Source organism: Lagopus muta, chromosome 19 (assembly GCF_023343835.1).
Source record: "Lagopus muta isolate bLagMut1 chromosome 19, bLagMut1 primary, whole genome shotgun sequence".
NCBI classification, from domain to species: domain Eukaryota; kingdom Metazoa; phylum Chordata; class Aves; order Galliformes; family Phasianidae; genus Lagopus; species Lagopus muta.
In genome coordinates, this window is record NC_064451.1 from 8,217,550 (window position 1) to 8,244,532 (window position 26,983).

General features: G+C 52.0%; 1 protein-coding gene across 12 annotated transcripts in view; it reads right to left on the minus strand.

Annotated features, from left to right (window-relative positions):
• The window catches only part of KCNT1 (potassium sodium-activated channel subfamily T member 1), a 55,262-nt gene that overhangs the window by 14,337 nt on the left and 13,942 nt on the right, over positions 1–26,983 (minus strand). For 8 of the 12 annotated variants that reach the window (XR_007380611.1, XR_007380612.1, XR_007380610.1 and 5 more), the window contains exons 3-7: positions 2,509–2,588; positions 1,844–1,943; positions 898–954; positions 417–465; positions 202–261 (exon numbers count right to left, since the gene is read on the minus strand). Coding sequence is in view for 3 of the 12 variants with exons in the window: in XM_048965789.1 (XP_048821746.1) it covers positions 202–261; positions 417–465; positions 898–954; positions 1,844–1,943; positions 2,509–2,588 (346 nt within the window). In the remaining 9 variants the exon portion in view is untranslated. Of the gene's footprint in view, positions 1–201; positions 262–416; positions 466–897; positions 955–1,843; positions 1,944–2,508; positions 2,589–5,480; positions 5,576–12,705; positions 13,319–26,983 lie in introns of those variants that run through there. The other 4 variants (XR_007380614.1, XR_007380617.1, XM_048965791.1 and 1 more) reach the window with 4 other exon arrangements.

The following is a 26,983-nucleotide window of genomic DNA, read 5'->3' on the forward strand; positions in this document are numbered from 1 at the left end:
GCGCAGCCAGAGAGATGCTATGCTTTTCTGATGGGTTGAGATGTGGTGCTGGCAACAAAACTTCCCAAGTTATTCCTTCCCAAGCACCTCAATCAGTGGGGGGTGGTGAAATCGGGGACAGCAATACCCGGTGCAAGGACTGAGGGTAGCAATGGGCACAGACCTCTGTTTGCCCCTGGGGAACGGGGCAGGGGAGCGCACCTTGTAGCTGAGATAGATGAGCAGCATGGTCTCCAGAAAGCTGATCAGGGCAATGCTGACCTGTGGGCACAGATGAGGAGAGCTGCTCAGGACTCTGCACCAGCACCTGTGGCTTTTGTGCACTAAAACCTCAATTAGATTCCCTGCACCTGCTTAAGGCAGGCGTGTGGCTGCCCCAGGAGCTGCTGCCCAGCCTCACACAGCCCACTGCTCACCTGGACAGCCCACAGTGGCAGCTTTCTGTCCACCCAGAAGATGTGTGACCTGCAAAGAACATCCCATGAGGATCCAAACAACAGCAGTTCCTCTCCTTCTGCTGACCACCAGCCTGAGTCCACCTCTGATGTCTCCTCCATGCCAGAGTTGCTTCTGGAATTGCCCCATGCAAAGCCTGAAACAGGCTCCAACCATCCCCAGTGCTCACAGAGGTGGATGGGAGCCTCACAAAACAAAGGCTGGGGCTGGGAAGGTCTCTTTTTGGCTCATCCCACACCTCAAGGGGCAGTGATGGGACGACTGTAATTCTCAAACCATGCACAAGTGGGGCAAGTGGATGCACATCTCCATAAACACCTGCAGGATACCAGCCCAGCTCCCATCCCACCCAGCAGCTCCAGTTCACCACTGAGTGCTCTGTGCCCATCACCCCACCCAGGGCAGAGCTGGGCCCCACACTAAGAGCCTCCCACCGCTCACCAGTTGATCTTGGTGGACTGATTGAAGAGGGTGTAGTTCTGCTTCTCGCATTCCCAGCTGGGCAAAAGACACAGAAACCAGGGGAGAGCAGTCAGCCAGACAACAGAGGGACAGAGGGGTGGATGGGGGGTGTGGGTTTGGCTCTCCAGCTCATGGGACACTATCTCCCATCTGTCCTGGCACTAGGAAAGGCCCTAGCACAATGTCCCATGGGTTTGGACTCGCTGGTCCCCTCATCCCTGTGCTTTCTGGAGGACCTTAACCTCCTACCAGCAGCTCACACTCAGCTGGTTGGGAAACACTTTGGGGCAACATGTCTGGAACCTTTACAAAGAGAAAATTTGGCTGCTAATTCTCACAGAGTGTCCTAACTCTGAAAAAAATAAATATCTGTGCGTGACACAAACAAAGCAAGGACACAATAAATATAGGTTTATACCAAAACCCAGAGCGAAGCTGCTGCGTGTGATTATCTGTCACATCCGGGGATCTAATGGAAAAATGCATTTGCCTCCCAAACACTTCAATAGGATTTAGCAGAAGTGTCTTCAAGGACGCTGGGACAGCATTTAGTGGGCGCTGAGCTGAAGTCAGGGTTCACACCTGGCCATGCAGCCCAGGTGGGATGTGGCCCTGCAGCCCTTGGGAGCTCACCCACAGCCCTTAGGATGGCACTCCTTCAGACGTCCCTGTCGCCTCTCTCACAAAATCGAGGTCACATTTAAAGATGACCACAGCCCCGAATTTTTCCACTGCCATTGCCCATTGCACAAGGTCCACAAGCAGTGACGGTTATTGCTAAACCACCTGTTGGTGTAGGGCAGGAGAAGCTGGAGTGACAAAAACCACCCACTGTGCTGTGAAGGTGTCTGAGTACCCACTGTGATTGCCTCACACTGCCCGGGCTCTGGGGGCTGCGGTGGCACCGTGGCAGGGTGGCACTCACCATCCTATGCCCTCCTCCGGGTTGTCAAGCAGCACGCGCACGATGTAAAGCAGGCAGGTGAGCAGCTTCAGGGAGAAGTTGAAGAGTCGGATCCTCAGACCTGCAGTGGAGGTGGCACAGCGTGGGCATGGCCCCATGGGTACAGAGGAGAAGGGACAGCTGCATGGGGTGCCGCATGGGGCACTCTCTGCACAGCCATCCCCAGAGCACCCATGGGCTCCATGCCCCCCCATCCTGAGCAGCACCAGTAAAGCTCTACCTTGGCAGCCAGCAGTGGAGGCTGAGCAGGGGGGCTGCCTCCTCCCCAGCATTGCATTATAACTCAGATTACAAGTGAGGAATTAATCACATTTCCATTAAAAACTTCCCTGAAGGCACCCCGCTGTGCCCCGCTCCGCTGAACAAGGCAACGGGATGCAAGGAGGGAAGGGAACACACACTTCTGAATTAATGAGTGGGCTCCCCCCAGGCAGCTAATGAGAAAATAGCTCCCAGCAATGCTGGGCAATGGGTGGCTGATCTGCAGAGCCAAAGGCAAAGCGGGCTGAGAGCTCTGCACGGGGACAGGGCACAGGGATGGCACATCCTGGGGACAGCTGAGGACAACTGCCAGCAGATGGCAATGGCTCCATACCCCCAGCACTGCGCGGGCAGAGAGCACTCACTCGATCGCTGGTTTTTGATGAAGAAGAGCTTCAGGCGCTCCTTGAAGGTGTTCTCATTGACGTAGAACTCCACCTGCACCCTGCGGGGAAAGCGACCGTGGGGACGGTGAGTGCAGGACGTTGGCAGGAGCCAGCAGTGCCCCACGGCCCAGCCCGGCCCACACCACAGCGATGCTGAGCAGCCAAGCTGCTAAAAACCAGATGGGATCTAAAAAGAGGAAAATTCCCCACGTTGCTAAGATACCTCATTGGCCATTCCGGAAACAGCTGGGAGCTGCGAGACCCCTGAGCCAAGCACCACCATCCCGCTCACCCCAGACCCAAGCAGGATGTGTCCCCATCATCTCACACATCCAAAGCTGGAATCAGCCCCCCCCCCGTTCACGGGAGCAGGGCTACAAACCCACACTGCTGCCTGCAGCCCAGCAGGGATCGCTCACTGATTTATGCTCCCATCAAGACATCTCATCTGCTCCTGGCTGCTGCAGCTAATAGCGGAGTCAAGTGCAGGGATTCGGCCCTTTCCCCTGTTCTGCTGTGGTCGGTACGTCCTTTCAATGCTGCTCTCTTACTGCTGACAATCATCAAGACCTCCTCCTCAGCCAGCACCAGGTGCACAGTGACCCATCACACACCACATCCCCCCCACAGGCTTTTCCCCCCGCAGCCACGTGGCGCTGCCTGCACCCAGACACACTGAGCTGTGATTGATGGGGCAGCAGCTGCTGCGCTCGCACAGAGGAGCCATAAACAAAGCTCAGGGGGAGCTCAGGGGACCCCCCAACCCCCAACCCCACAGTCCTGCTGTTTGGCAGCCAGTGTGGAACCCTTTGGGAGCTGCTTGTCAGGTTGCAAAGCTGGGTTTTCACTTTGCAAAGTACTCTCCTGTACCAAAGGAAAATGCACAGAGAGGAAACGACCGCCTCGGGCATGATAGCTGGGATAACATTTTATATGGGATATAAAGGTTTTAGTTAGCAAGTGCATCCCTCCTGCCCCAGGGTGGCTGCAGGCAGAGCCAAGCCTGGGCTGGGAACCCAAGAGCCCCTCCTCATCCCCCTGGTGCCGGGGACAGCAGCAGCACGAGTTCATCAGCATGGCACCATCTCAGGGCAATAGAAAAACACTGATGGATAAAAGGGAATGCTGGTGACAGAGCTCTCCTCTGGGGACAAGTAGACCAGTTAGCAGTTAGAATGGCAACAGGGAGAAGAAACACGTGGAAATCAAGCAGAATAGGGCTTGTGGGGGAAGCAGCTGCTTGTCCCTGTGGAGGGACAGGGCAGGAGCAGAAGCAGCACTTCTGTGCAGAGCGTCAGCCACATCCCACGGCATGGGAATGCTCCTTTATCACCAGCAGCCATCAGAACACACAACAGACCCTTCCCAGCTGAGATAGGTGCTCAGCGCATCTCCAGCACACCCTTGTCAAGCATTTCACTGAAACTGCAAGTCAGCATGCCCACAGTGAGCCCTGGCTGCATTCCTGCTGCCCCAGAGCCCCACTGCCCTCAGCCCCAGGCAGGGCTCCCTTGGGCAGTTTGTGCCTTCAGCACCAGGACTGTGCCCTGGGGGGCAGTGGCAGCCCAGCTGCCCTGATACACATCGAGGTATGGGTTTAGTTCCAAACCTTTTCTTGGAAATGCAATTCCTGCCATAATGCCTGAGAAATTCCATTTGCTTTACTCGGCTATTTATTGTGCTCTATTAACCTAAGATTAGAGGCAATTTGTTCTAAGACGATGAGCTCTGCCCCCAGAAAAGACAAAATTTGTTCCAAAAAGTGCAGAGACCTACCTGAGCTCAGCCCTGCCCTGCAGCCCCAACACAAAGCAGAGCACGGCAGCTGCCCCAACCCATTCCCCCACCCCAGCAGCCCATGCCCCCCACTGACCCTCAGCAGACTGGGACGTACCCCGAGCTCCTCATCCCCATGGCGCAGGCAGGCACAGCTCTGGCCCTGGGCTGGCAGCTGTCGGGAAGCTGAGATGGCCCCAGCACCACCTGCCCAAGGCTGGCTGCTGCCCGCTGCTCCCACAGGAGCTCACGTGCCACGGATGCTTTTGTTCTATTTCAAACCGACCGAAATATTTTACCATGAGGAATGTATCTTCAAATAAGCGTAGCTTTGGAAAGAGAGGAAAAACCATCGGCAGCTCCCTGCACCTCCAATCCCTGCGCTCCCGCTGCAGTTGGCCAGGAAACAGCATTCTCATCCTGGGAAATGTCTCATTACATCTCCCCCAGTGGGAAGCGGGATGCAAGTGAGACAGTCAGAGAGGTTTGGAACAAATGGAGACAGCTCTGCAGCCCACTGCCAGCACTGCCCCAGGATGGGTTCTGGGGATGGGCCACGGTGCTGCCAGACAGGGCTGGGGACAGACAGACAGACACCACCGCATGATGCTGGGAGAGGAAGGGGGTCTGTGCACACATTGTGGCACCCCCATAGAACTGAGCACCTGCCAGAGTGAGAAGAATGGTGTGGGCTGCCCCTGTGCCCCATCAACAGCACATGGGGCGCCCATCCTTCGGCTGCAACCAGTCTGCACCACCCCACAGCCACACCACTGCTCTCAATAATTAAAAAAAGGTGAGAAACCAGAACAAGGAGAAGCAACAGAACGACATGCTGCATTCAGTTTGCCTTCTTTGTTTTGCAACATTGGAGATTGACGCTCAGGAATCGGCTCCAATAATTGCTTCTGCTGATGAATCTGGATTGTTTAATTAGAGCCCGCACACGGAGCTCAGCGCTGATGGGCAATCACCAATTTGCTGCAAGGACCTGGCTCCATCCCCACGGAGCTGAACATGGCTCCCCATGCTGGGAACCACTCTGGTTTGCAGGCACGGCCCACCAGCCCTGGTGCCAAGAGCAGCACTGTGCCCTGGTGCTGCCCTGGCGCTGCTCTTGGCACCCAGGGCTGCTCGCGCTCCCAGCACCGCATGCACACATGCATGGCACTTACTGAGAGAAGGAGGAATCCATGCTGAAATCCTCGGCGTGGGGCCTATGGGTGAGAGCATCACAGGAGGTGAGGGCGGTGCGGCACAGCGCGGGCAGCTGTGGGGGGACCAGCAGGGCTGGCACTGAGCCCTAGGAATGCACACTGCCACGCTGACGCCCCCTCCTCAGGCACCCAGAGATGCCCTAAGGGCTCAGCTCCACACCAACACATTTCTTTATGCTGTCTGGGGGGGGGGGGGGGGGGGATTTTTTCTCTATGCTTTTTGGGGGTTTTCTTTGATAGGTCTCACAAACTGCTCCGTCTCGAATTCAGTTTCACACTTTCTGCAGAGAAATTACATTCTGCGAGGTGCTGCTTAGGGTACTTCTAGGAACCATGTGCACTTTGGAGAGCTCCTTCTGCATTCACAACCAGCGACCATAAAAAGGCAAATGAAATAAACAGAAGGAAGAATGAGGGTATGTGGGGCGTTAATGTTATGGGGGTGGCACACAAATGAAGGCAGTGGAATGCACAAAGAGGTCCCTGAGGCAGCCCCAGGCCACCCCAGCACTGCCTGCCTTCATGCTGGCATCTCCTGGTGCTCCCTGATCCCAGCACCAGCACAGAGGAGTCTGAAATATGCAGTAAAGCACTCTGGTATATTTCAAACTATGTAACAGCAATAAATTCCCATCTCAATTGAAATGCATGTCCAACAGAAAGCCAGCTCATCCCCCATCTACCCAGAGATCAGAGCAGCCCCCCTGTGATACCATTCTGTTTGCTGCTCCTCTGTCACTACCTATGTGACACACATCTCCTGTGCTGAAATGCCTGTGGGGACACCCAATGTCCCCATGGCACATGGAGCAATGCCAGCTCAGCAATGTGCTGTGCTGCCATGCCAGCAGCAGGGAGCTTTCTTAGCATCATAGCTGGTTGGGTTGGAGAGGACCTCAAAGATCATCCAGTTCCAACCTGCTGCTGCAGGCAGGGTTGCCAACCACCACATCAGGCACCAGACCATGTTCCCCAGGGTCTCGTCCAACTGTTTGGCATGCAGTGATGCCCAATGCACTCATGTCTTCCCAAAATCTCCCAAAATGCAGATGAGCAAAGCTGAGAGAGGTGCTGGGTCACAAACCAAATGAAAACTTGCAAACTTTCTGATTCTTAATCTGCAAAACCTGTACAGGACACTTTGGGGTGGGCAGTCCCAGCCCAACAAGCTCTGTGCCAGCCAGCCCCAATCCCTGCAGAAAATGGGATTAACCCCAGCAGCAGGCACTGCTCGAGGCTCTTGCTCACACTTGGCTTTCCACAGCATCCATCCGTGCCTCACTGACACATTATGGGCAAGAAACAGCAAGTGATTTGGTTTTCTCCTAATGCACAGCAGCTGGTAGCCGGTGGTGAGAGGACAGAGTGAGCAAAGTTCCTGCAGACACAGCCCCGCACACCAGCTGCCGTGGGGCACTGCACCACACGGTCCGTCGCACTCTGCTCACCCTGCAGCTGTGGTCTCAGCATGGGGTGTGGGGCTGCAGCCCCAGAAAGGCCCCGCAATGAGAGCCCTGGGTGATGGGCAGCCCCAGCGCTCCCAGCTCTGCCTGCCTGGTGCCACGGATGAAGCACTGCAATTTGTGAAGAAAAATAAAATCCACTCCAATTCCCAACTGGGAAAGGATTGTTTTCCAGACATCAACAAGTTTTTAAGAGTTGGTGGGTTCTGTTCACTACAGAAGGGCACATGTCCTCCAGGGGGAAAGATGGGCGGACAGACTTACAGCCACAGCATCGCTTCCACAGGCACAGAGCTGGGCAGGAGGAAGGGATGTGCCCTGTGGGTGAGGGCTGCGAGGGGCTGTAGCCACCCCAGGATGTGACAAAGGGAGCAGCCAGGCTGGTTGCATCCTGCAGTGCAAGCAGCAAAGGCACAGAGCAAGGAGAGGCACAGCAAAGAAAAGAAACTTCACAGCTTCAGACAGCTCTGACATCTGCAAGATGCAGCCCCTGACAAAGGGTAGGACTTTCTTCTAAGGAGAAGACACAATGGCAGGTTTATTATTAGAACAAAAGGCAACTAATGAGGCTTGCTTATGTACAAGAGTATATGCCTGCCCACCCACGCTGCACTGCACAGCCCCCTCTGCAGCACCCAGCTTGGGCTGCACACTCCAACCCTGCCCCAACCAGGGCAGCCCACTGCCACCCTCTGCTGTTCTGTCATCTTCTGGGAAGTATTTTGAACAATGAAGAGGATTCAAATTCACTTCTGGCCGTGCAATTCCCAGTCAGTTGAAGCAAAGGATCCCTGCCTTTAGTGGTGGGCCCTGGAGCCACTAGGGCACAAAGGCTCTCCCACCAGCACTGCACTTCAGGGTGCTCAGCCACTGCCTGCCATGTTGAGGCACCTGAGGCTGAAGAAGCCCCCAGACCCAATGGGTCTGTGCTCATGGGGAGGGCACGGGGCACAGTAGAGGGACAGAGCCAACCAGGGGGGGCAGCTGCTGGGGAAGGGTCCCCAAAGAGGCACACATCCACGAAGACAAGAGCTACACCACGGTTCTTACCATATTGACAGTGAGAAACTCATCCATAAAAATAGCCTGATGTGAGAAGGACAGATGGGAGGAGACGAAAAAGGAAAGCAAAGAGGTGGGGAAAGAGCAACAAAGAGGAAGGGAGAAGGAAGCAGCACAGGCAGCATCTGGCCAACAACGTGTGCAGGATGGGATGGGGCAGCCCCACAGCTCACAGTGCACTCAGAGCCGAGGGATGGGGACCCAAGGGAGGGGCTGCAGTTTGGAAACCGTGTGCTGCCTGCCCTTACCTTGAGGAATGCTCAGCTCACATAGCAGCCCCTTCCAAGGGAGCGATGCTGAAGCCCTGCACACCACCGGGCTCTGATGAGGATGAAAGACCAAAAATAAGCAGGGCTAAAACACAAGAGCACGTTTGGAGCGTGGGCTCCTGATGCTTGGCACCTACAGCTCAGCACCGACGTAGGACATGGTGTGGGAGGGGCAGCTCCCTGCTGAGCGTGGGGGGGTCTGCAGGATGGGGAGCACAGCACGAGACCAAAATCCAAGCAAATACTGCAAGAGGGAACTGGAGGACATGGTGACATGGGGTGCCTCACCCACAGCACAGCCAAAAGTCCCCACTGCACCTCAGTAAGTCCAATCCCTCCCTAACTCCTAAGCAAAGCCCTGGGGAGTGAGCTGGGAACCTTTTCAGGCTATCTTCATTACAGCTGGCAGCAGCACAGCCTGCAGCACCGCAGCTCTGCACTGCATGAAGGAAATGTGCAAAAACATTGCTCTTGGCTCACTGACCCCCATTCCGGTGAGTTCAGTGTTCAGCTGCAGGTAGAACGTGCACCCAGGACTTGCTATGGAGACCAACACTGAGAAACCCAAACACGACAGCCCCAGCAACACCAGGGCTCAGAGCAGACTGTGGGTCTGAGCACCAGGCTGTAAGCACACATCCAACAGGATGAGCTTATTAATGCCTGGTGGCCCCTTGGGGGAACAGCCGTTGATTAGTCAGAAATTACATTTTCAAACACATTTGGGTGGTTTTGGTGTTCTCTGAAGTGCTCTCCATTCAACAAGCCCAGGGCCCACCAGCGTGCTGCCATTTCTCACCCATTGCCATGCAGCTTTCAGCCCTCAGTGCGCCATGGATGGAGCAAAGCCCCATGTATTGGTGCCAGAACCACCTCCAGCTGCTAGACAAGGAGGGGTGGGACCATGGAGTCTGAGGACAGGGAAGTGAGGAACAAGGTGATTGCTGCCTTCAGCCACTGAGTGTAAGGCAAGAGGGAACCCACTCCTCCCAAAAGGACAGAGGGAGCAGTCATGAGATGCAGCAAGGGGAAGCCTGACTGAATATGAAGAAGAAATATTCACCCTGAGTAATGAAGCACTACAAAAAGCATGCGGAGAGGCTGGAAAAGCTCCATCCTGGGAGATTCCCAAAGCTTAGCAGGACCAGTCCCAGTCAATCTGACCCGACCTCGTCTGAGGAAGAGGCTCCTCCATGCGCCCCTTAAACCAGCCCACAACTCCAATGTTCTCCATCAAACCATCTCAGCACCACGAGGTTTCATGTGGCAGCGCTCCCAGACCTGCAGCCCTAATTCCTGTTCCTTCAATTCCCAAAGCAGTGGGAGAGCAGCTCACCCTGGCTCAGACCACAGCTCCACAGCACGGGGCTGCTTCCCACTGCTCAGGGCTGGCCGTGTCCCTCCAGTTTGTAGGGAGCGATGCTGGGCTCTGGGGAGGACAGGCAGTGCTGCCAGCCTTGCTCCCTCCCTCTTCCCCCTCCCCCCCTCAAAGTTTTTGAACAGGTCTTCAAACACAGATTCATTACAGGACGTTTGCCATCCCTTAAGAATATCAGCTTGCCTCCGGACGCAGAGCAGCCAGAAGTTCCCCTGCTTCCTAGCAAAGCTGCATAAACAGGACACAATTATCTTGTAAAAATGTTGTTTTTTTAAATAAGAACACAACAGAATGTCCGCACGTCCGGTGCTGCAGAGAGATCAACAGCCCCCAAAGTGAGATCCGAGCACAGATATTTTCATGACCACACTGCCAGCAGCTTTCTCCCAAACACAGCCCTCAGCCTGCATCGCTGCAGTGCTCCACGGAGAGCTCAGCTCAAAAATCGACTTTTCTGTGATTTGTTCCACCTCAGCACCTTCTCCTCCCAAAGCCTTCCCCCAGCACTGTCTCTCCCTCTTGTAGGAGTGAAGCTCCCCATATCATGCTCCCTTCAGAGTAGGATGCGGTGCAGCTGCGAGCATCACGCAGCCTCCTGCTGTGCAGAGCTGCAGGGCTGCTCGGTCACTTCCAAACCACAGCAGAGCTGTTCTCCTGCTGAAACCAAGAGCCACTAAAGAGCCCTGAGATGTTGCAGTTGACTAACAGACAGAGTAAAAGGCAAATAAAGCACGTGGGAATAAACCTCACTGGCTTCAGCCGCCTGGAGAACTGATTTGCATCACTGGGAACATCCTGTAACACAGCATCTGCTCCCAGCATCACCTCGCATCTCACCCCAAAGTCCCAGTAACAACCATTGCTGCTAACATGCTAATGCTGCTTGTCTGGCTCGGGAGGAGACAGAGCATCTCTGACACACTATCCATAATTTCAAAGCAATCTTCCTTCCTTTGTTTCTTGCATAGGCAATGAAGTACAAGCACACCAACCGTTGTTATCGCCAACTCCATCACCGAGGGGAGCACAGCACTTGCAGGATTCAGGCTCTGCAGGCGGCTCGTGGGGCTCTGCGAGCAGTGCAGAGTGCTGCCAGGAACTTCACCTCCCGCCAGCAGCGTCCAAGCCACCAGCTCCTTACAGCAAGACTGCAGCAAAACCCATGAAATTCCAATGAAGCCCAGGGAACTGGGTTCAACCATGTATTATCTGCAGTCCGGAGGCACCCGCTGTGCTTCGTGCTCTCAGCCTTCTGGCCCAGGTCCACTAACAACTGCAGCTCTGTGGCTTTTGGACATTGCCCCCTCAGCCCTGGATCCATCCCTGCCTTCCAGCACCGCTCCTTCTGCCACACGATCCCTGTCAAGAGGCACAGAGCTCCTGCTCCTGGGCTGAGCCCACCAAGCCCCTCTTGCACGCTCCACTCCAGCAGGTTGGGATGGGTTTGGAGGAGCCCCCTGGCCACAGGTATGAGCCTCTTCTCAGACCCAGCACCTCTGGGCTTGCTGAGGGAACACCAGCAGTGCCTGAGAGATGAAAGGAAGGAAGCAATCTCTCCCCAGGACTCTGCTAACAGCACAGTCCCCAGAATGGGTCAACCCTTCTGAAAACAAGTCATAAAACCAGAGCAAACCAATCTGCCCAGGGAGTAGAGGAGATGCAGATTGCTCAGTAAAGCGTGATGACACCTCCTTGGACTAGATGATCTTATAGGTCGTTTCCAACCTTGTGATTCTATGATTCTATGATACCTCACAAGGCTCAGGGATAGAGTTGCAGGGTACCTGCCCAATGCCCATGTGCAGCTTCCCATACGTATGCAGCCTTCCATACCTGTAAGCCCCAGCTCATGAAATCAGAAGGCAATGATCCACAAGATCCAAGAGTCCACCTGCTGGAGGGCCAACCATGGTGCCATCATCCATCACATGGAGACCTGAGCTCTGCAGGCACACCAGGACTCTGCCTCCCGGACCTGGAGACCAAAGCACCTCCTCACACCTCCCTGCCTCCCCAATGGGCACAACACTGCTCAGCTGCACCCGCTGCCTGCACTCCCCTGGCCCACCAGGGAGCTGCATGAAGGTCCCGATGCCAAGGTGGTGAATTCCTGCCAGCCTGGAGTCAGCCAAGTAAAATTCACCACGAGCAGCAGCTTTCCTACTGTGCTAATTTGCACTGGAAACCAGAGCTAGAAACAGCACCAAATTGCATCCTAGGAGATACACAGCACACAGTCACAGGTGAGGCAGATAATGCTGAGAAGAAAGAGAGCATGGATGGGCTGAAATGCTGAAGAGATGACAGAAAGCAAATAAACAGAACCAGAGCTGAACTCCTGACACATGCTTCCTCTTCTTAATGAGGAGGTCTAGCTTCTTCAGAAGCATAGTGCAGTGTGAAACTGTTTCCATCCTCCTCAAAAACAGCACATTTTTCTCCTGTGCATCAGCTGTGTGTTTGCGGAAAGAGGATGCAGCATCTCCTAGGGCAGCCTTCTTTTTTTTTTTGCTGTTGTAAATAAATCATCCCTCAGAAGGGGGATCAAGCATCAGTGCAAACATGGTGCTTAATGTACAGTGCTTTCTGTGGTGCTAGTGGTGTAGATAAGCTTTGGTGTCGTACCGCACAGAGAAGGCGCAGCACAAGTTAGCAGCATCATGTAGCAGCCCTACAGTCTCAGGGCTGCCATTCAGAGATGCTTTTGGCAAACCAAAAAATAATAATAATAAAATTTAAAATTAAAAAATTTGAAAAAAAAAAAAAAAAAAAAAAAAAACAACCAAGGAATACTTACAAAAAATTCAAAGGATATGGTTTTCTTCTGCTCCAGCTATCTGTTTCATAATGGAACTTCAGAGCTGGCATGGCTTTTCCACACACAGCTGTCAGAAGGATTTCACCCGCCACCCCTCCAGCCCCTGGTGGCGTGAATCCTTTCCCTCTTATTGAAAAGACAAAGCGTGCCCCTCTGCTTCCCAAGCCCACGCACCACTGCAGCCCCGCAGTACCTCTGTCCGACATCGCTCCCCAGGGAGCCCATCCTCCGCGCTGGCAGCAAGGGGCTCACCCCACGGACATCTTCTGTCGTTGCTGGTGGGACAGTCTTCACATGTGAGTTGCTCTCTGAAGGGGAATTCTTCAGCTTGGCTCTCGCCATCCTGCGAGCCTGGGCTGCCTCTGTGACTTCCTCCTCTTTCTCCCCTGAACTCTCCCGTACATAGCAATCCTCACTGCATTCAGTTTAGAGCTGCCGGCACATACCATCTCCTTTCTTCTCCTTTCTCCCCACTCGCGGCTGCTCAGTGGAACAATCCTGCCCTGCACATTTATTTTGGTAGTGAGGGGAGTCAAGGCAAACTCTCTGGCCTTGCTGCTGCAACGGATTTGGTGCAAAATGACTAAGAAAACCTTCGCTGTGCAGAAATCTCCAAAACGGCTTTGTTCAATAAATAATGTAATTGTCTTGGCTGCCTCCTTTAAAAAACAAATGCTTGCATTATGCTTATCACCACAGGCAGGGCAAGGGATGAGGGATTATTTTTTCCCCATCCCTGTTTTTCTGTAGCGACATGAGGGGGAGGAAGCTATTTCATCTTATCGCTCTGTGTAAAGAGCAGCGTGCGGACTGAATGCCAGGGAACAGACTCAGCACGCTTGGCTCACGGACACAAAGCAGCAGAACAAGGCCTCCTCCCGAATGCAAACGCTGCAAAAAAGCAGAAGGGAACTCATCGCTGCCTCACTCTGAGCTGCCACCACCACCTGGTGCTCTATCCCTGCCCACCTGGCTGTGCCAAAACAGCCCGTCCTCACACCACCCAGCCTTGTCACTTCAGGTGAGCACAAAACTGCTCACCACTCAACGCTCTTGGCATCGATTTGTCAAGGTGTCAAACAGAGCAGGGAATTCATCATGGCCAAAGAAGCCCCGAGCAGGAGATAACTCCATGTGTCCCCCAGTGCTCAGGTGGGACCGAAAGATGGGGCCATGCACCCTACCATCTTTCTGGGGATGCTGTCAGCCCCTGGCTGTTCTGTTCGTGCCTGACGGCAGCACCCAACAAGGATCATCGCTGCGCGATGCGGTGGTGCCAGAGCACGTGGAGACCCGAGGGTCGCAGGAACGGCGGCTCAGCACCACGGACAGAGGCGGCCGCCATTACCTCAGGGCCCCATGGACCCCAAAACCACCCCAAACCACCCCAAAAACACCCCAAAAACACCCCACCAACTGCATCTCAAAGCCACCCCACCGCACCCCAACACCACCTGATGGAGCACCTCAAAACCACCCTGCAGAATGCCCTCAAACCACCCCACAGCTGATCTAGGAAAAGAAACCAAGTCTCTGTTCCCTGTTAACAAAATCCATGTTTCCCTACTCAGAGTATAATTTCTTAATGGGATTTCACCATAAGACATACTTTACTGCAGCCCATGAAATGTTAGATGGATAAAAACCCGCAGCCCATTTACGAGTGTGCCAGCTTTCTGAGCACATTTAATTTCCCCTTTTGCCTCAAAACGATTTATCAGATCAATACATTCGTTTCCTAACAGAGCCGTTCCTCTCTGCTCCATGGTTTGCTTCAGCCTCGTCTCCAGTTATTGCTCTGGATCTGCACACCCTGGGGCATCGTTCCCACGCCCAGCTGTAATCGCTGCCACCAGCCCCATGGACCAGCCCCATGCCTGAGGAGCCCTGATGGACAAGAATCACTGGAGCTGGGGTAGTCAGCTCTCTCCCTTGGGAAACGATTCAGAAATTCTAACTAAATGTTATATTGCTAATTCCAGAAGAATGTTAACTTCAGGGGAGATGTTTGATGCACAAAGTGGCTTACGCGTAAATCATGATCTCAGCAGTAATGCCATCAAGCAGCAGCACTGAGCAAAAGAAGTATTAGGGAAACGCTTGGGGAGTTTTACTAGAAAATGGAGACTCCCCCACTGTACCTTTGTTGTACAGCACAATGTACAATGTTTTGTACAGGCAAAAACAATGCATAAAATAACCCATCAAGAAACTCAGTTCCCACCTGCGGGAGCCTCTATGTGAAGACACCTCTTCCAGGAGCACTCGAGCACAAACAAAGGCACAAAGACAGAAGAGAGGGGACCAAACCAAGGCAGGACACAAGAAACCAGTGCAGGGCTGCTGCTTTCACCAGGCATTTCCCTTCCAAGGGAGAAAAGAGGTCACCTGAAGCTGAAGCCAAAATCCAGGCTGTCGCAAGGAGAAAAAGCGAAATGAAGCTCTCAGATGCCGGTTGTTGGCAGAGCAGATTGCTGACAGTAAGAGGGCAAGGGGCTGGTTGCACTGGGTGGGCAAAGCAGCTCTGCTGCAACTCAGAGCAAAAGGCTGTTACTCAGCAAAACGCATTTCAGACTAATTGCAGATCTCCAGTGCCGATGATGTCAGTTTATGGCTGTCATATGCTTACCCAGAACTCAACCAATGCAAAAGCCAAAATGCATCACTCCACACATAATGAGTGTGCCCAGAAGGCTCGCTCTTGCTGGGAAGTTGCCTGTTCCTAGAAAGAGCAATGGCTGCAAAGTGTAACCTGAAGCGCTGTGCTGACAGTCCATGCTTCACTCACAGTGCAAGAAGGCAAATGAGAGCAGCAAACCCTTGTGCATGCAGTGCATCCTCCTTGGGGATGCAGAGAATGAAGGCCAACAGAACACAGCATCCATGACTTCAGAGTCCAAATAAAAATTGCTCTGGCCCAGAAATATTTGTCTGCTAAATGAGTGTCAAACATCTGGCTGTGAGCTGGGAAATCGGCACTTAATTTCAGTTTGAGAACCCATTACAAACTGCTGATCTCTCATTTCAGTGCCTGCATTATGTGTTTTGTATATTGTATGGGAGGGGAGAGAAATGGCTCAGGGTTGCTCAGCAGCCATTGCTGTCATAACAGTCTTTCTGAAAATATCATTTAGAACAAAGCAGATTTCTCATTAGTCTTAACTGGATCCACAGTACCTGCATCATGGAATATTTTCCTTTCATCTAGCTAGCTTTCAATCCTGACTGCCAAAACTCCTTCTAAGTGCTGATCCAACCTATTAATAATAAAGCACGCTATAACCCACTGCAAGAAGTTGATGAATCAAAAAGGTTTTTTTTTTCTTCAAATTCTTCCAGCAAATCAACCTACAATGCTGAGATCAGACCCAGAAGCAGCTGCACACAGAGCTTTCTGTAAGAAACGCTGACTGAACACTTCTCAAAGCCTTGCATGTCGTGAGCAGCATCAACTGTGTGGAGGTACTTTTGGCAGCCACATGAGGTATGAAAAGGAGTGCATGTTTTGCCCAAAGTCTCCATGCTCAGGGCTGCACCAACATCTCTCCAGAGACACCCATGGGGCTGAGAGATCTGCCTGGCTCTCATTGTACCTCCAGCAGTTCCCAAGGGCTGTAGAGCCACCTGCCCATGCCATCCCTCCACATCCCAAGCCAAGTGACAGCGATGCTCCATGCCATCCTTCCACTGCCACAAACTCCTCAACAGACACAGCAACGACGGCATTTCAAGGACCCTACAAATTTAACAGCATGGCATCATCCCTTAGGAAAACTTCAGAGCACTACCAATACAGGGACAGACACCACCAATTTCACGTGGCCAAGCCATTGTCTGAAGAGTTTCTCAAGAAGCAAACATGGATCAGACCTGCTCATTTGCCCCGCATTCCCACAGTCTGCAAACAGCTTTCCAAACCCTGTGATATCCCAAGGTTGCCATAGTTATTGCCAACCAGCTGGGGGCTGCACGGAGCAGCACCGCTTTGCTCTGCCACCAGCCCTTCTCTTCAGTAGCCTGCTGCAAACATCAGCCTTTTCCAGGAGGTTCTGAGATTTTGTTCTATTCTGTTCACCAAATTTTTCTAATGTCCCAAAGGAAATTAAAACTGCAGAAGACTGAGCTTTTTCTTCCTCGCTAGGACAGTTTTTCCTTTGACATTTGGTTCGGTTAAAGCAACAAATTTGTCAAAGACAAAAGAATGGCAATAAAAAAATAAAAGAGGGCAAGTGCTGATGCTTCCTTTTCTCTCCCTATGTAGGATGCATCCCTTCCATCCTGCAGGGTGCCAGTGCTCCTCCTCCTGCAGGCAGGGAGCCCAGCACCTTCCTAAGAGCCCCCAGCAGCTCCCCAGCACCACACCAACCCAAAGGCAGATCCTCCTGTGCAGATTTCCAGCAGTAGGTGGAGTTGCACTTACTGGTAAGGATGAAGCCAAAGAGCTTCAGCTCTTATAGGAGGAAATGCAACATCAATACATCGATTACTTCAGAACTGCAGAGACACTGGAATGTACAAGAGATTCTCAGGAATCCTCTCTGGACATCAAGGATGTCCACGCTTACTAATAATTAGGCTTAGAAAATAGAGCTCGTATCGATCCATTGAAGAACCTCTCTCCATCTCACTGCCATCTTTGAGGTGAGGGAGCCCTCCCAGCACACAGGGATGGAGAGCTTTCTGGGTGAGGAGTGCTCAGTGAGCACCAGGACTCAGAGACAAACTACTACACCTCCCTGCAGGGCTAGGAGGAGGCAGGAGCTGGTTGCAGCACACAGGCAGCATTCAGCACACCGAGCTCTGCACCCCATGCTCCCACTGTCCCTCTGCTGCAGTCCTCTCAACACAGAACAGCAGAGTGCAGAGGCACTGCGGGGTTCATTTGGCTCATTTTGAGGTGAATCCATGACCTGGCATCCCCATGAACAGACCAGCAGCACCAGGCTGTGCACAGCAGGGCAGCGACAGCACAAAGCACTTCTGCAGCTCTTCCCCCACATTCGCAGTGCACTGAGGAATTATAGCTCTGCATTTGTATTGCTGTCACACCGAGAGGTCCCAGCCCAAACAAACCCCATTTTCCTGGGTTTGAAGAAATCATAGGGCAGGAAGCCAAGCCCCTGCGAAGCTGTGCTCTGAACAGAAGAGAGCCCAGCAGGCCAGAGATGAGAGAAGAAAACCCAACCTACAGTGCCCTTCTATGGCTTCACTCAGATCATGGACTCCTGGAGCCCAAGAAACCAGCACTTATCCCAGTGCCTCTGCTTCCTGCATAGTGCAGCAGCGGGCTGTGCGTGCCAAGGCTGGGAGTGAGCAGAGAGATAAGCAACAGTGGGATCAGGGCAAAAGCAGTGCCTGCTCACCAACACCCAGCACACCATCAGTGAGTGCACTGCTCTTCTGGTTTCTGGCCTCTCCATGCACTGCTTGTCAGGTTTGATTTCTGTGCACAACAGAACCTTGAGGCGCTCCCTGAGAAGTGGCTGGATGGACCTATACCACCACACACTCTCTTTTCTACCTGAGATGCTTTCCTGACCTTTGTATTCTTAAAAGCAATGCCATTCATACAAAAAGTAGATTAATTCCACTCGTTATAATCGTTCTCACAAATAAAATCCAGCTATTCCCCCCTCCCAGAGAGTATGGGGGATAATGGTCCTTACCCTTCTCAGCAAAGCATTTAAGCACCAGGGCTGAGACGCTCTGTACAGAGTGCTAAGTGTTGTTATTAAGCTGTCATTAAAAGCATTTCAGGAAAAGTTCACAAACCACAGGGATTTCTGTCATCACAGCAGCTGCCAGGATGGCAGCACAGCTCAGAGGCTACAGCCAAAAGCAGCAACCAAGTGGGTTCAAGAACCCACACTGGAGCACAACATTCACCGCAGGAATGCTCCATGGCCATATCTTTTGAGAAGGAAGTCACCCCCAGCCCGACCCATGGGGCCAGATTCTGCTTCATTGGGCTCAGGGTGCAGAGAAACCCAATGGTTGTGAGCCTGGAGCAGAGCACCAGGGGTTACACATCTTTGTGCAGCCACCAAAACCGTCGGACACCTGCTCCCACCCCAGGCAGTGGGCACCCAAAGGCACCCAGAGGGTTTGTATGGCATGGGTAGAGCTGCTGCCTGCAATTCATTCCCTTTTTGGTCCTTTGGCAACTGCAGAGTCCCCAGAGGAGCTTCACATAGCCACTACCTGGCAGCGCAGCGTCTGCTGAGCATGAGAGAGTGCTGTAATAAACTGGAGCACTGCGGCTTTAGGGAGGAAGGAGCATTCAGAAAACATGGAGGAGAGCATTTATAGCAGCAGCAAGAGAGCTGGAAATAGAAGGGAGCCTTTGAAGAGCCGGGCTGCTGGAGACAAATGGAAAAATTATGCAAAGTAAGAAAACGCAGCGAGCATTCAGACAGGCTGCAAAAGCACCGAGGGAGACAATGAGTCTGGTGGCAAAAGAGCCCCCGATTTCTCTTCCCCACATCCCTGCATTAACATTTCCAGCACTGCCAATCCCAGGGTGTTCACACGTAGAACACGGCGCCTCCAGCACTGCACGGCTGCGCAGCTCCATGACGGGCTGAGGGATGTCCCCTGCTCTTTGTCCCCTTCCCCATCCCTCAGCCCTGTCCCCCCTGGTGGCCACGGTGCCCGCAGAGCCGCATTTATGTAACGTGGGGCCGTGAGCACTGCGTGAGCCGAATCCCAGAACTGTCATCACAGCCTTTGCAAACCCATTTTTACCTCCCTAAGTGTGGCTCGTCAGCGCCGAGCATGAAAGCTGCAGAACCAGCAGAGGCTGTCGGCTGAAGAAATAGAGCAGACACGGAGGGATGCTGAATAAATGTCCCTGCAGAGCTGCCGGCTCCGGGCTCCTCTCTCCACGGTGTGCTTTATGTGCCCAGGAGTGGAGCAATGACACCCCGGAGCCCAACAGCGACTTGTGGTCTCTTCTCACATTTTCCTAGCAGAGCTGATGCCAGGTTAAAACCTCCAGAGGAAAAAGGGCACGTATTGGTGTACCTGTCAGTGCTGCTCAAGTCAGCGAGGAAATTAAAAGCCCCCGGGTAAAATCTAAATATATACCTGCTAGCAAAGCATGAAAACTCTGCAGAGAGCACACAGCCAGCTGGGCCACTTCCCAGGTGAGCAGGTAGCAGGGTGGCTACCAGCCCTGGCATTTAATGGGAGCAGTTATAAAGCCTCAATGCACCACAGGGATGCACAGAAAGCTCTGGGAGCACAGGCACAGCACCTGCCATTAGCCACACTTGGTGGCCTCCCGTTGTAATGAACTCTGTGCTGCATTCAATGCCCCACACACATCCCACAGCACCACAGCTGCCCCTGTGGCCACATCCCACATAGAGGACATCTCTAATGCCAGCTATAAAGCTCTGAGCTGCTCCTGCGTGACCTTTATTTCCCAGCTACTTTGTAATTAAGCCATTAAAATTCTAATTAAATTATCTTTTAAATTGCAAAACAGTGTTTGCTGACTAAATGGCCTTAAGTTTCTGCTAAAAAATGTGGAGAATTTTAGCAACTGGAAATCTTTGAAGTTTTTTAGACGGATCATCAAAGGAGAAACTCAGGCCCTGGGACTCCATCAGCTGTGTCTCATGGTAATAAGGGCCCCCTCTGCCCCCGGGCTCTCTGGATTGTTCTATGTACCATTTCCCAGACATTTCCCTCTTCCCACCATTCGTTTTATGATACATTATATAAGAAAGGGAAAATGGCAACTCCCCATACATACAGACAGATTCCCAGCATGCTGCAGAAATGAGCCATGAACTCCATGGAGTTCTGCGCCTCACCAGGCTGCGTGGGAAGGACAGGAACAAGGGTTGCACCACACCACTGATCTCCAAGTGCATTTCTTATTTTAAATGCACTGAGGACATCCTGCTGCCAGTCAGTAGTGCACACCATGCTCTGCCACAATGTGCTCTGACCACGGGGGCTCCCTGTTTGCACACATAGCCAAAAGCAGGAATCGGCACCAAGGCATCCAGAGGAGAAGACAGGTTCCTTGTGAGCTGTTGGCAGCGAGAAGCATCAGCACAAATTGCACAGAGCTCCCTACACACAGCAGTAATGAGATGGAGGGGGGGTCTTTGCAGCATTGGGTATCTCTGTATTTGGTGTACTCTGAAAAAGAAGAGTAAATATTTACAAATTGCACTAGCTAGAAGCTGTTCTCCTCAGTGTTAGCACAATGGCTGCTGGCAATAAGCCTCTCCACCAGCACTGGGCAGACCCTGTGAGAACAGCCCAAGCCAAGTGAAAATGCTGAGCTGTAAAAGCACTTTGGAGACAGGCAAAGAGGAACAGCTGCCGGGTGCAGCTCTGCAGGGGGCTCCTGGACCTCGTGGTTCTCTGTGCCCCATCCCTCACCACATCATGCTCCCAGTGCCCTGCAGGTTACTGCTTCCCACAGCAGAGCCCTCCAGCTCACAGCAGCAGCGTGAGGACCAGCCCAGCCCAGAGGACACCATACATCCTTTCTCCTCAAGGGAATGCCTCCTGGTGCCAATGCACCCAGCTGGAACTGAAGGCACACATATGGGCAGCAATGAGTTTGCGACAAGAAGGGACAGGAAAGTTCACCCTTCTCTCCCTGCATGCCAGCTGGTGGGCGAGCACAGCCGTGTACATCCGTGTGAGCACGTCAGGCAGCGTGTGTCCCTGTGCCAGACTGGGAAAACCAATCCAAAGTCACCCGAATTGGGAACTGAAGTGCCAGAGGAGTCCTCTGCCGTCAGCAGCGTGGGTGGAACTGCATCACACTGCAGTGAAGCACACTCGTCTTCACAGCCCAAGCTTAAAGCGGTGACTAAATAGCTTTGCTGAAGGAATGCCTTCCCAGAGACCAGCTGCAAGTTCTCGCTGAGAAATGTGAGCGACTCCCAAAGCCCTTTCCTCTTGCCTTGAACAAACAGTGTGACTGTGCATTACAAACATCGAGCTAAACCAGCGCACCAGCATGCGTTGCAATCATTTCAATTAAACTCTCTTCTCACAGGCAATGACTAGCCATTTTATGGAACTTGACTCTTTTCAAGCAGTGCTCCCATATGGAGCAATCAGCCCAGCTGTGATGACACACTTCACACCGACACACGGGTACTGGGAGAAAGAGTTCCTTCAGATCTGCGCAGCTCTCCCTGCTCCCAATTGCAGTCACATCCACAGCTTCTCCAAAGGGAAAAGTTTTAGACAATGCAGAAAGCACTTCAGCTTTGAAAAAGATGCATGTATATTTAGCATCTGCTGTGTCAGATTCTTGTACACTACGCAGCACAGCACATAGCATGAGTGCCGGCTGCTGTCACACAACGCTCTCCACGAGCCTGGACCAGAAAGATGCCGGTCTTTGGCACGCCTGCCTTCCTCGCAAGCATTCCGTGCCCGGTATTTTCCGCTCCTGATAGGAAGGCGCGTTTCTCAGCGATGCCTCTCCTGCCCACAGCACGGCGGGCTCTCACACCGCCGCGTTCGGAACACCCTCAGCTCCCGACAGCGGATGCAGCGCTGCTCCGCCCGCTGCGCACAAAGCTGTGGGGAGAATCGAGGAGAATCGACGGCGACAGGTCCTGCGGGATCAATGCAATCCCAGCGCCGGCGGGGCCTGGGGAGATGGGTCCAAAGGGAGCCGCGTTTGCGCCGTCCTCCAGAGGGCTCTGCCACAACATCGGCAGAGAGCAGCGGCAGAACCCAGCCGTGCGCGCTCTTCGCGCTCCGGCAGCTCGCTGTGCGCTGCCCCCAAATCTTTCGGTCCCGCAGCAAAGCGCGCACCAGGCCCAACTCCCGGCGCTTCTTGCTGTGAGCAGCAAGAAGGGAACGGAGCGGGACAGGGGCTGCTCGATCCGTCCGCAGTGGGAGTCAATTCAACGGGAGCAGAGCAGAAAAACACACAGGAAAGCGTGTCTACCATCAGGAGATATCTATGCGGCAAAAAACCCTGCCTGCAGAAACTTGTGTTCCCCAAATGCTGGGCTTGGAAAAAAACGCCGAGCAACTGCTCTGCAAGATGGCACAATCCTGAATCTTCCATTCATAAAATATCATTCTTATGTCCTGTCTGAGAGTCAGTAAAACCCGCAGATCATCCCTCGGAGAAAGGGATCAAAGCAAACCGGGCTGTCCATCTCCTGGAGGAGGCAGAGGCACTGAGCGTGCAGTGGTGGCCCTGCTATGAGCACAGGGAGCTCCTGCAGCTCTTCCAGAAGCTGTGGGTGCCCTGGCAGAGAGCACCATCACCGTCCTGAGGGAGCCTTTAGAACAGAAAAGAACTCTCTAGCATGCCTGAAAAGCTAACGCAGCTGGCGCAAATCCTTCCTTGATCCAATATCACAGCCTTCCTGCTCAAAGAGGCGATTTTTCTGAGTCTGAGAGATCTGGGAATTGTGCTGTTATTTTTGTTGTTATTGTTTGCTTTTTTTTTTTTTTTTAATTTGATCTACTGGTAAAGCACTCAGGTCCACAGTCTACCTGCCAAAGCAGCACTTAATCCCTTTATATCAACTCCATCACCACCAGCTCCTTCATTACCGATTATTTATTGTCTCAAATAATGCAAGGCAGAATAAAAGATCTGCTATTGCAATAATCCAGCAAAGTCATAGAGCAACCAGAGAAGAAACTTCCAGCCTTGGCAGCTCCTGGGCTGGTGCTGCCCTCACCTGCATGGCCAAGCCTCCATGTAGGGCAAACATTTGCACAGTGCCTGCATGACCTGTTAACAGAGCTGCCAGCCCAGCTCGTGAACATGAAGCATTTTCTTTGCAAATTAATACCAGTAAGCTTGCTACAGAACCAAGCTGGTGCCAACGGAGCAGAGGCAAATGCGGCATGGCAAGGAAATCTGTGCTAGCTGCGGGGTCTCAGCAGGCAATGTGCTCACTTTGCTTTTGATAAGCAGAGCTAAAAATAGGAAACAAATGCTTCAAACCAAATTATTTCTCCCTAAACCCACGTGCTGCGCTGCCTAACCCAAAATGAAGTCTCTGAGATGCTCTGTCTTACACGGGGGTTTTCTAGCCAATTTCTCCATAAATCCAAGTCTGATCCATTTTACCATGCCCACACAAGGGCCTATGGGAGAGCCACGGGTCGAGCATCACAAACCCAAGGCAGAGCCTGAGCTCTGGGGCTCTGCATGCTGTCACTGAGCAGAGGGTGCCGAGGGAAAGGAGCGAGCACCACCTTCAGAATGGCAATGAGTTGTTTCCCTCGGGAACAGAGATGCAACTGTGATGGGAATGGTGGGAAAACACAGCAGAAAAAAATGTAAAGCGTTCTCTGTGATTACAGCTCCAGCTGCCAAGCTGTTTAACACACCATCCTTGTGGCAGCTGTGACAGCCCTGGGCTCAGCCTGACCTTCCACCAGCAATGCCAAAGGCAGCCCTCTCCTTCACCTCTGCAGACACAGGGCTTTGCTGTGATGGCAAACAGCATCATTTCTTTCCCATATCTGTGGACATGGCCTCATATTCTTGATGCTTCCCTCGTGCAAAACAGACCCAAGATACTTCCAGGTAACTTAACTTAAAACATGACGCTTTCCTTTTCAAGCCCATCCTCTCAATGAATTGAACAGAAACCAAAGTGAAAGTAAATAAACCAAGAAAATACACCAGGGAGGGATGGAAATCCGAGCCTGCAGCGTTAACTTGTGCTAAATAACTGAAAATCAATGTTGCTCTTCCTTCCCACCATGGCACTGCTGTACGTACTGCATCACCCCAGGGACGCCTTCCACCCGCCTGCTCTCTGCGCTCGTGTTTATTGCCAGCAAGAGCCCATTGCTGACAGCAAAAGCAATATCCCTGAAAAGAGTAATGATATTTTGCTTATAAAATAATTGATCTAATTATAAGAGAAGTGTATTTCTTCTCTCACTCTATTACTTTCATAACTCTACTGATTTTCCTGGTTATGTCCAGCCATCCCTGCCTGCAGATGAACACTCTACAGCACGTCAATGAGTACGAGGAAACTTCAATTTTAAGAAATGCCCAACAGCACATTAATTAAGACACCCTGTAAGTAATCATCACTACAGCCTTCCAGAACAACTGAAAAAGCAAAATGCAATTAAGAATGCTGTGCATCATTAAAAGAAAACCTACAACAGGAGGAAAACTGTGCACCTTGACCACACTTCCAGCACAAGACAAAAACTGGCAGCAGATCTAAGCATGCCATGCCCTGTCCCAAGGGCTTTTTGCTGCCCAAGGTCCTGCCCTGCAGATGACCGGTGACCTGGATGCTATTTCCTGCTGGAATTGGCCCAGAACCCAACAGCACAGGCAGCATCTCCAATGGTTTGGATGCTGCCTGGGGACTGGACTCAGTCTTGTCCACAGTCTTGATGGGACAGCAAAGCCGAGGTGAGTACTTTGACACAGCTAAAGCAGGCTTTGTCCCCTGCCCCCCTCACCCTGCTGCCAGCCTTGCCATTTCCCACATTCCCAAGCAGTGTTGGAAGTTGCTCAGGAGCCAGAGCCGTGCAGTGCAGTGAGCATTGGGCTGGACTGGGAGTGGCGTTATGGTCGAGGCTGGCTTGGCCTCCAGGAGCAGATATTTGCTTGGGTAGCATCAGACCCAAACTTCCCGATGACGTGTTGACTCAGAAAAATAGCTTAACACAATCAACAAATGTTTTGGTTTTGCTCCATCAGGTGGTAAAAGCAGAGAAGCTGCAATTCAACTCAAGTGGTCACGCGGTCACTTATATTTCTGGTCTGGATGTCGCCATCTTCCCCAGTGTTATTTATTACTTAATTTGGAGCAAGGCTCGGGTATCACAAGTGAGACTGAGTCACCCCTTGTGAGACTCTGCGCACAGAGCTGGTGGAAAATTGGGTCTTAACACAGACATATTGATGAAGTTGGGCGTTAGACAACAAGCGCCCTCAGCCTTCCTTCCCAAGCCGTGATGAAACTGTTGGGAAATGGGCAGCATTAGCTGGTGGAATTTTCTGGCACAGAGGAGCATCAGAGCCAGATCTCCTAAATCCAGGTCCAGACAGAGATGCTACAGCCTGAACTGACACTGCAGTCACTTTTTGACCATTACTTCACCACCGCAGAAACGAACGTTTTTCACTTCTGGGTACAAACAGGGATTTTTCAATTACCATCTGCATCATATGAATAAAAGGAGAGAAATTACTCATTAAATCAAATGGCAAAGAAGGGGAGACTCAGCTGTAGACATACTCAAGGAATCTGAAAGAAAGACAGAGAATGGTGTGCACTGTCATTAATGTAATGATGCATCTGGTGAGGATGTCACTTTGGGTGTACCAGCAATAAACTACAAGGAGAAAATCCTGGAAGTCTGATATGTCAGCACTAATGTTTTCTTGTGCTAAGTATAATCTAACCTGTGATTTACAGCCACTATCTAGTGACAAATTTAAGAGACAAGGAACAGATGTCAGTTAACAGACAAAGAAACTTCCAACATCAATCTAACTGGTAAGCAGAAACATCACCCTAGTTATTACAACCCTCTCTTTTCTTGGTCATGCAATGCATGTTGCTGAGTTCCTCTGCATGAGCAGTTTCTCCAAGCAACGTCACCCATCAAATGAGTTTTTGCTGATAATTAGCTTCAGAAAACGCACTTAATCAAAGTGATGTCCATTAATTCTTGCTGCTGTAAATAGGACTGTGGCTTGTGACGGTGAATTTCTGGACAGTATTCAGACCATTTAAATTAGGCATCAAATAAGTTCCTAATGGTGCTGCATCTCCATTAAACTGGAGATGCAGTTTAATTTTATTTATGGGCTTTTTTTATGCACATCCCAACCCAGTTGTCAGCACTGCCCAAGAAAAGAGAAAGCAGGAGATCAAAAAACGCCGCAGTCAGGACTGCGAAGATCAAAGGGATGTCACAGTTTGGAGTATAAAACAATATTTATCAGTTCAGCAGATGTGCTTTTTCAGCTGCCTTTAATCACAAAGACCACAAAGTCTCACTTTAAGAACAGAAGCCCTCCTTGCAGAAGAAGCCCAAACTCGTGGCACCAATGGGGTGCACCATTCAGCTGCTTCTCCTTTCCAGTAACACCCCTTGGCCGTGCTCCTCAATTACCAAAGCACAAAGGATTTCCATAACTGGAGGAGTCATGTGCCAAGTATGCGACAGGGCAGCCTGGGAAAGCAGTGTTTGTTCCCCCAGTGCTGCACTTTCTTTTTGATGCAGGCTCAACACCATAAATACATCCGCAACAGTCAAACACCGGTGAGATAAGAAATGCAATCGTGCCATAACAGAACCGATCTCTTTGTCTTTGACATTGATGGAACCTCCTAAAACAAGGGAAAGAAACCCCTAAACCAGATAGGACTTACAACAGCAACACAACTTCTAGGTTCCCAAAGAGAAACGTCCCCAGAGAAGTCACCTTGCAGCCCCCATGAGTCAGATATCTGCCTCCAGTCAGCATT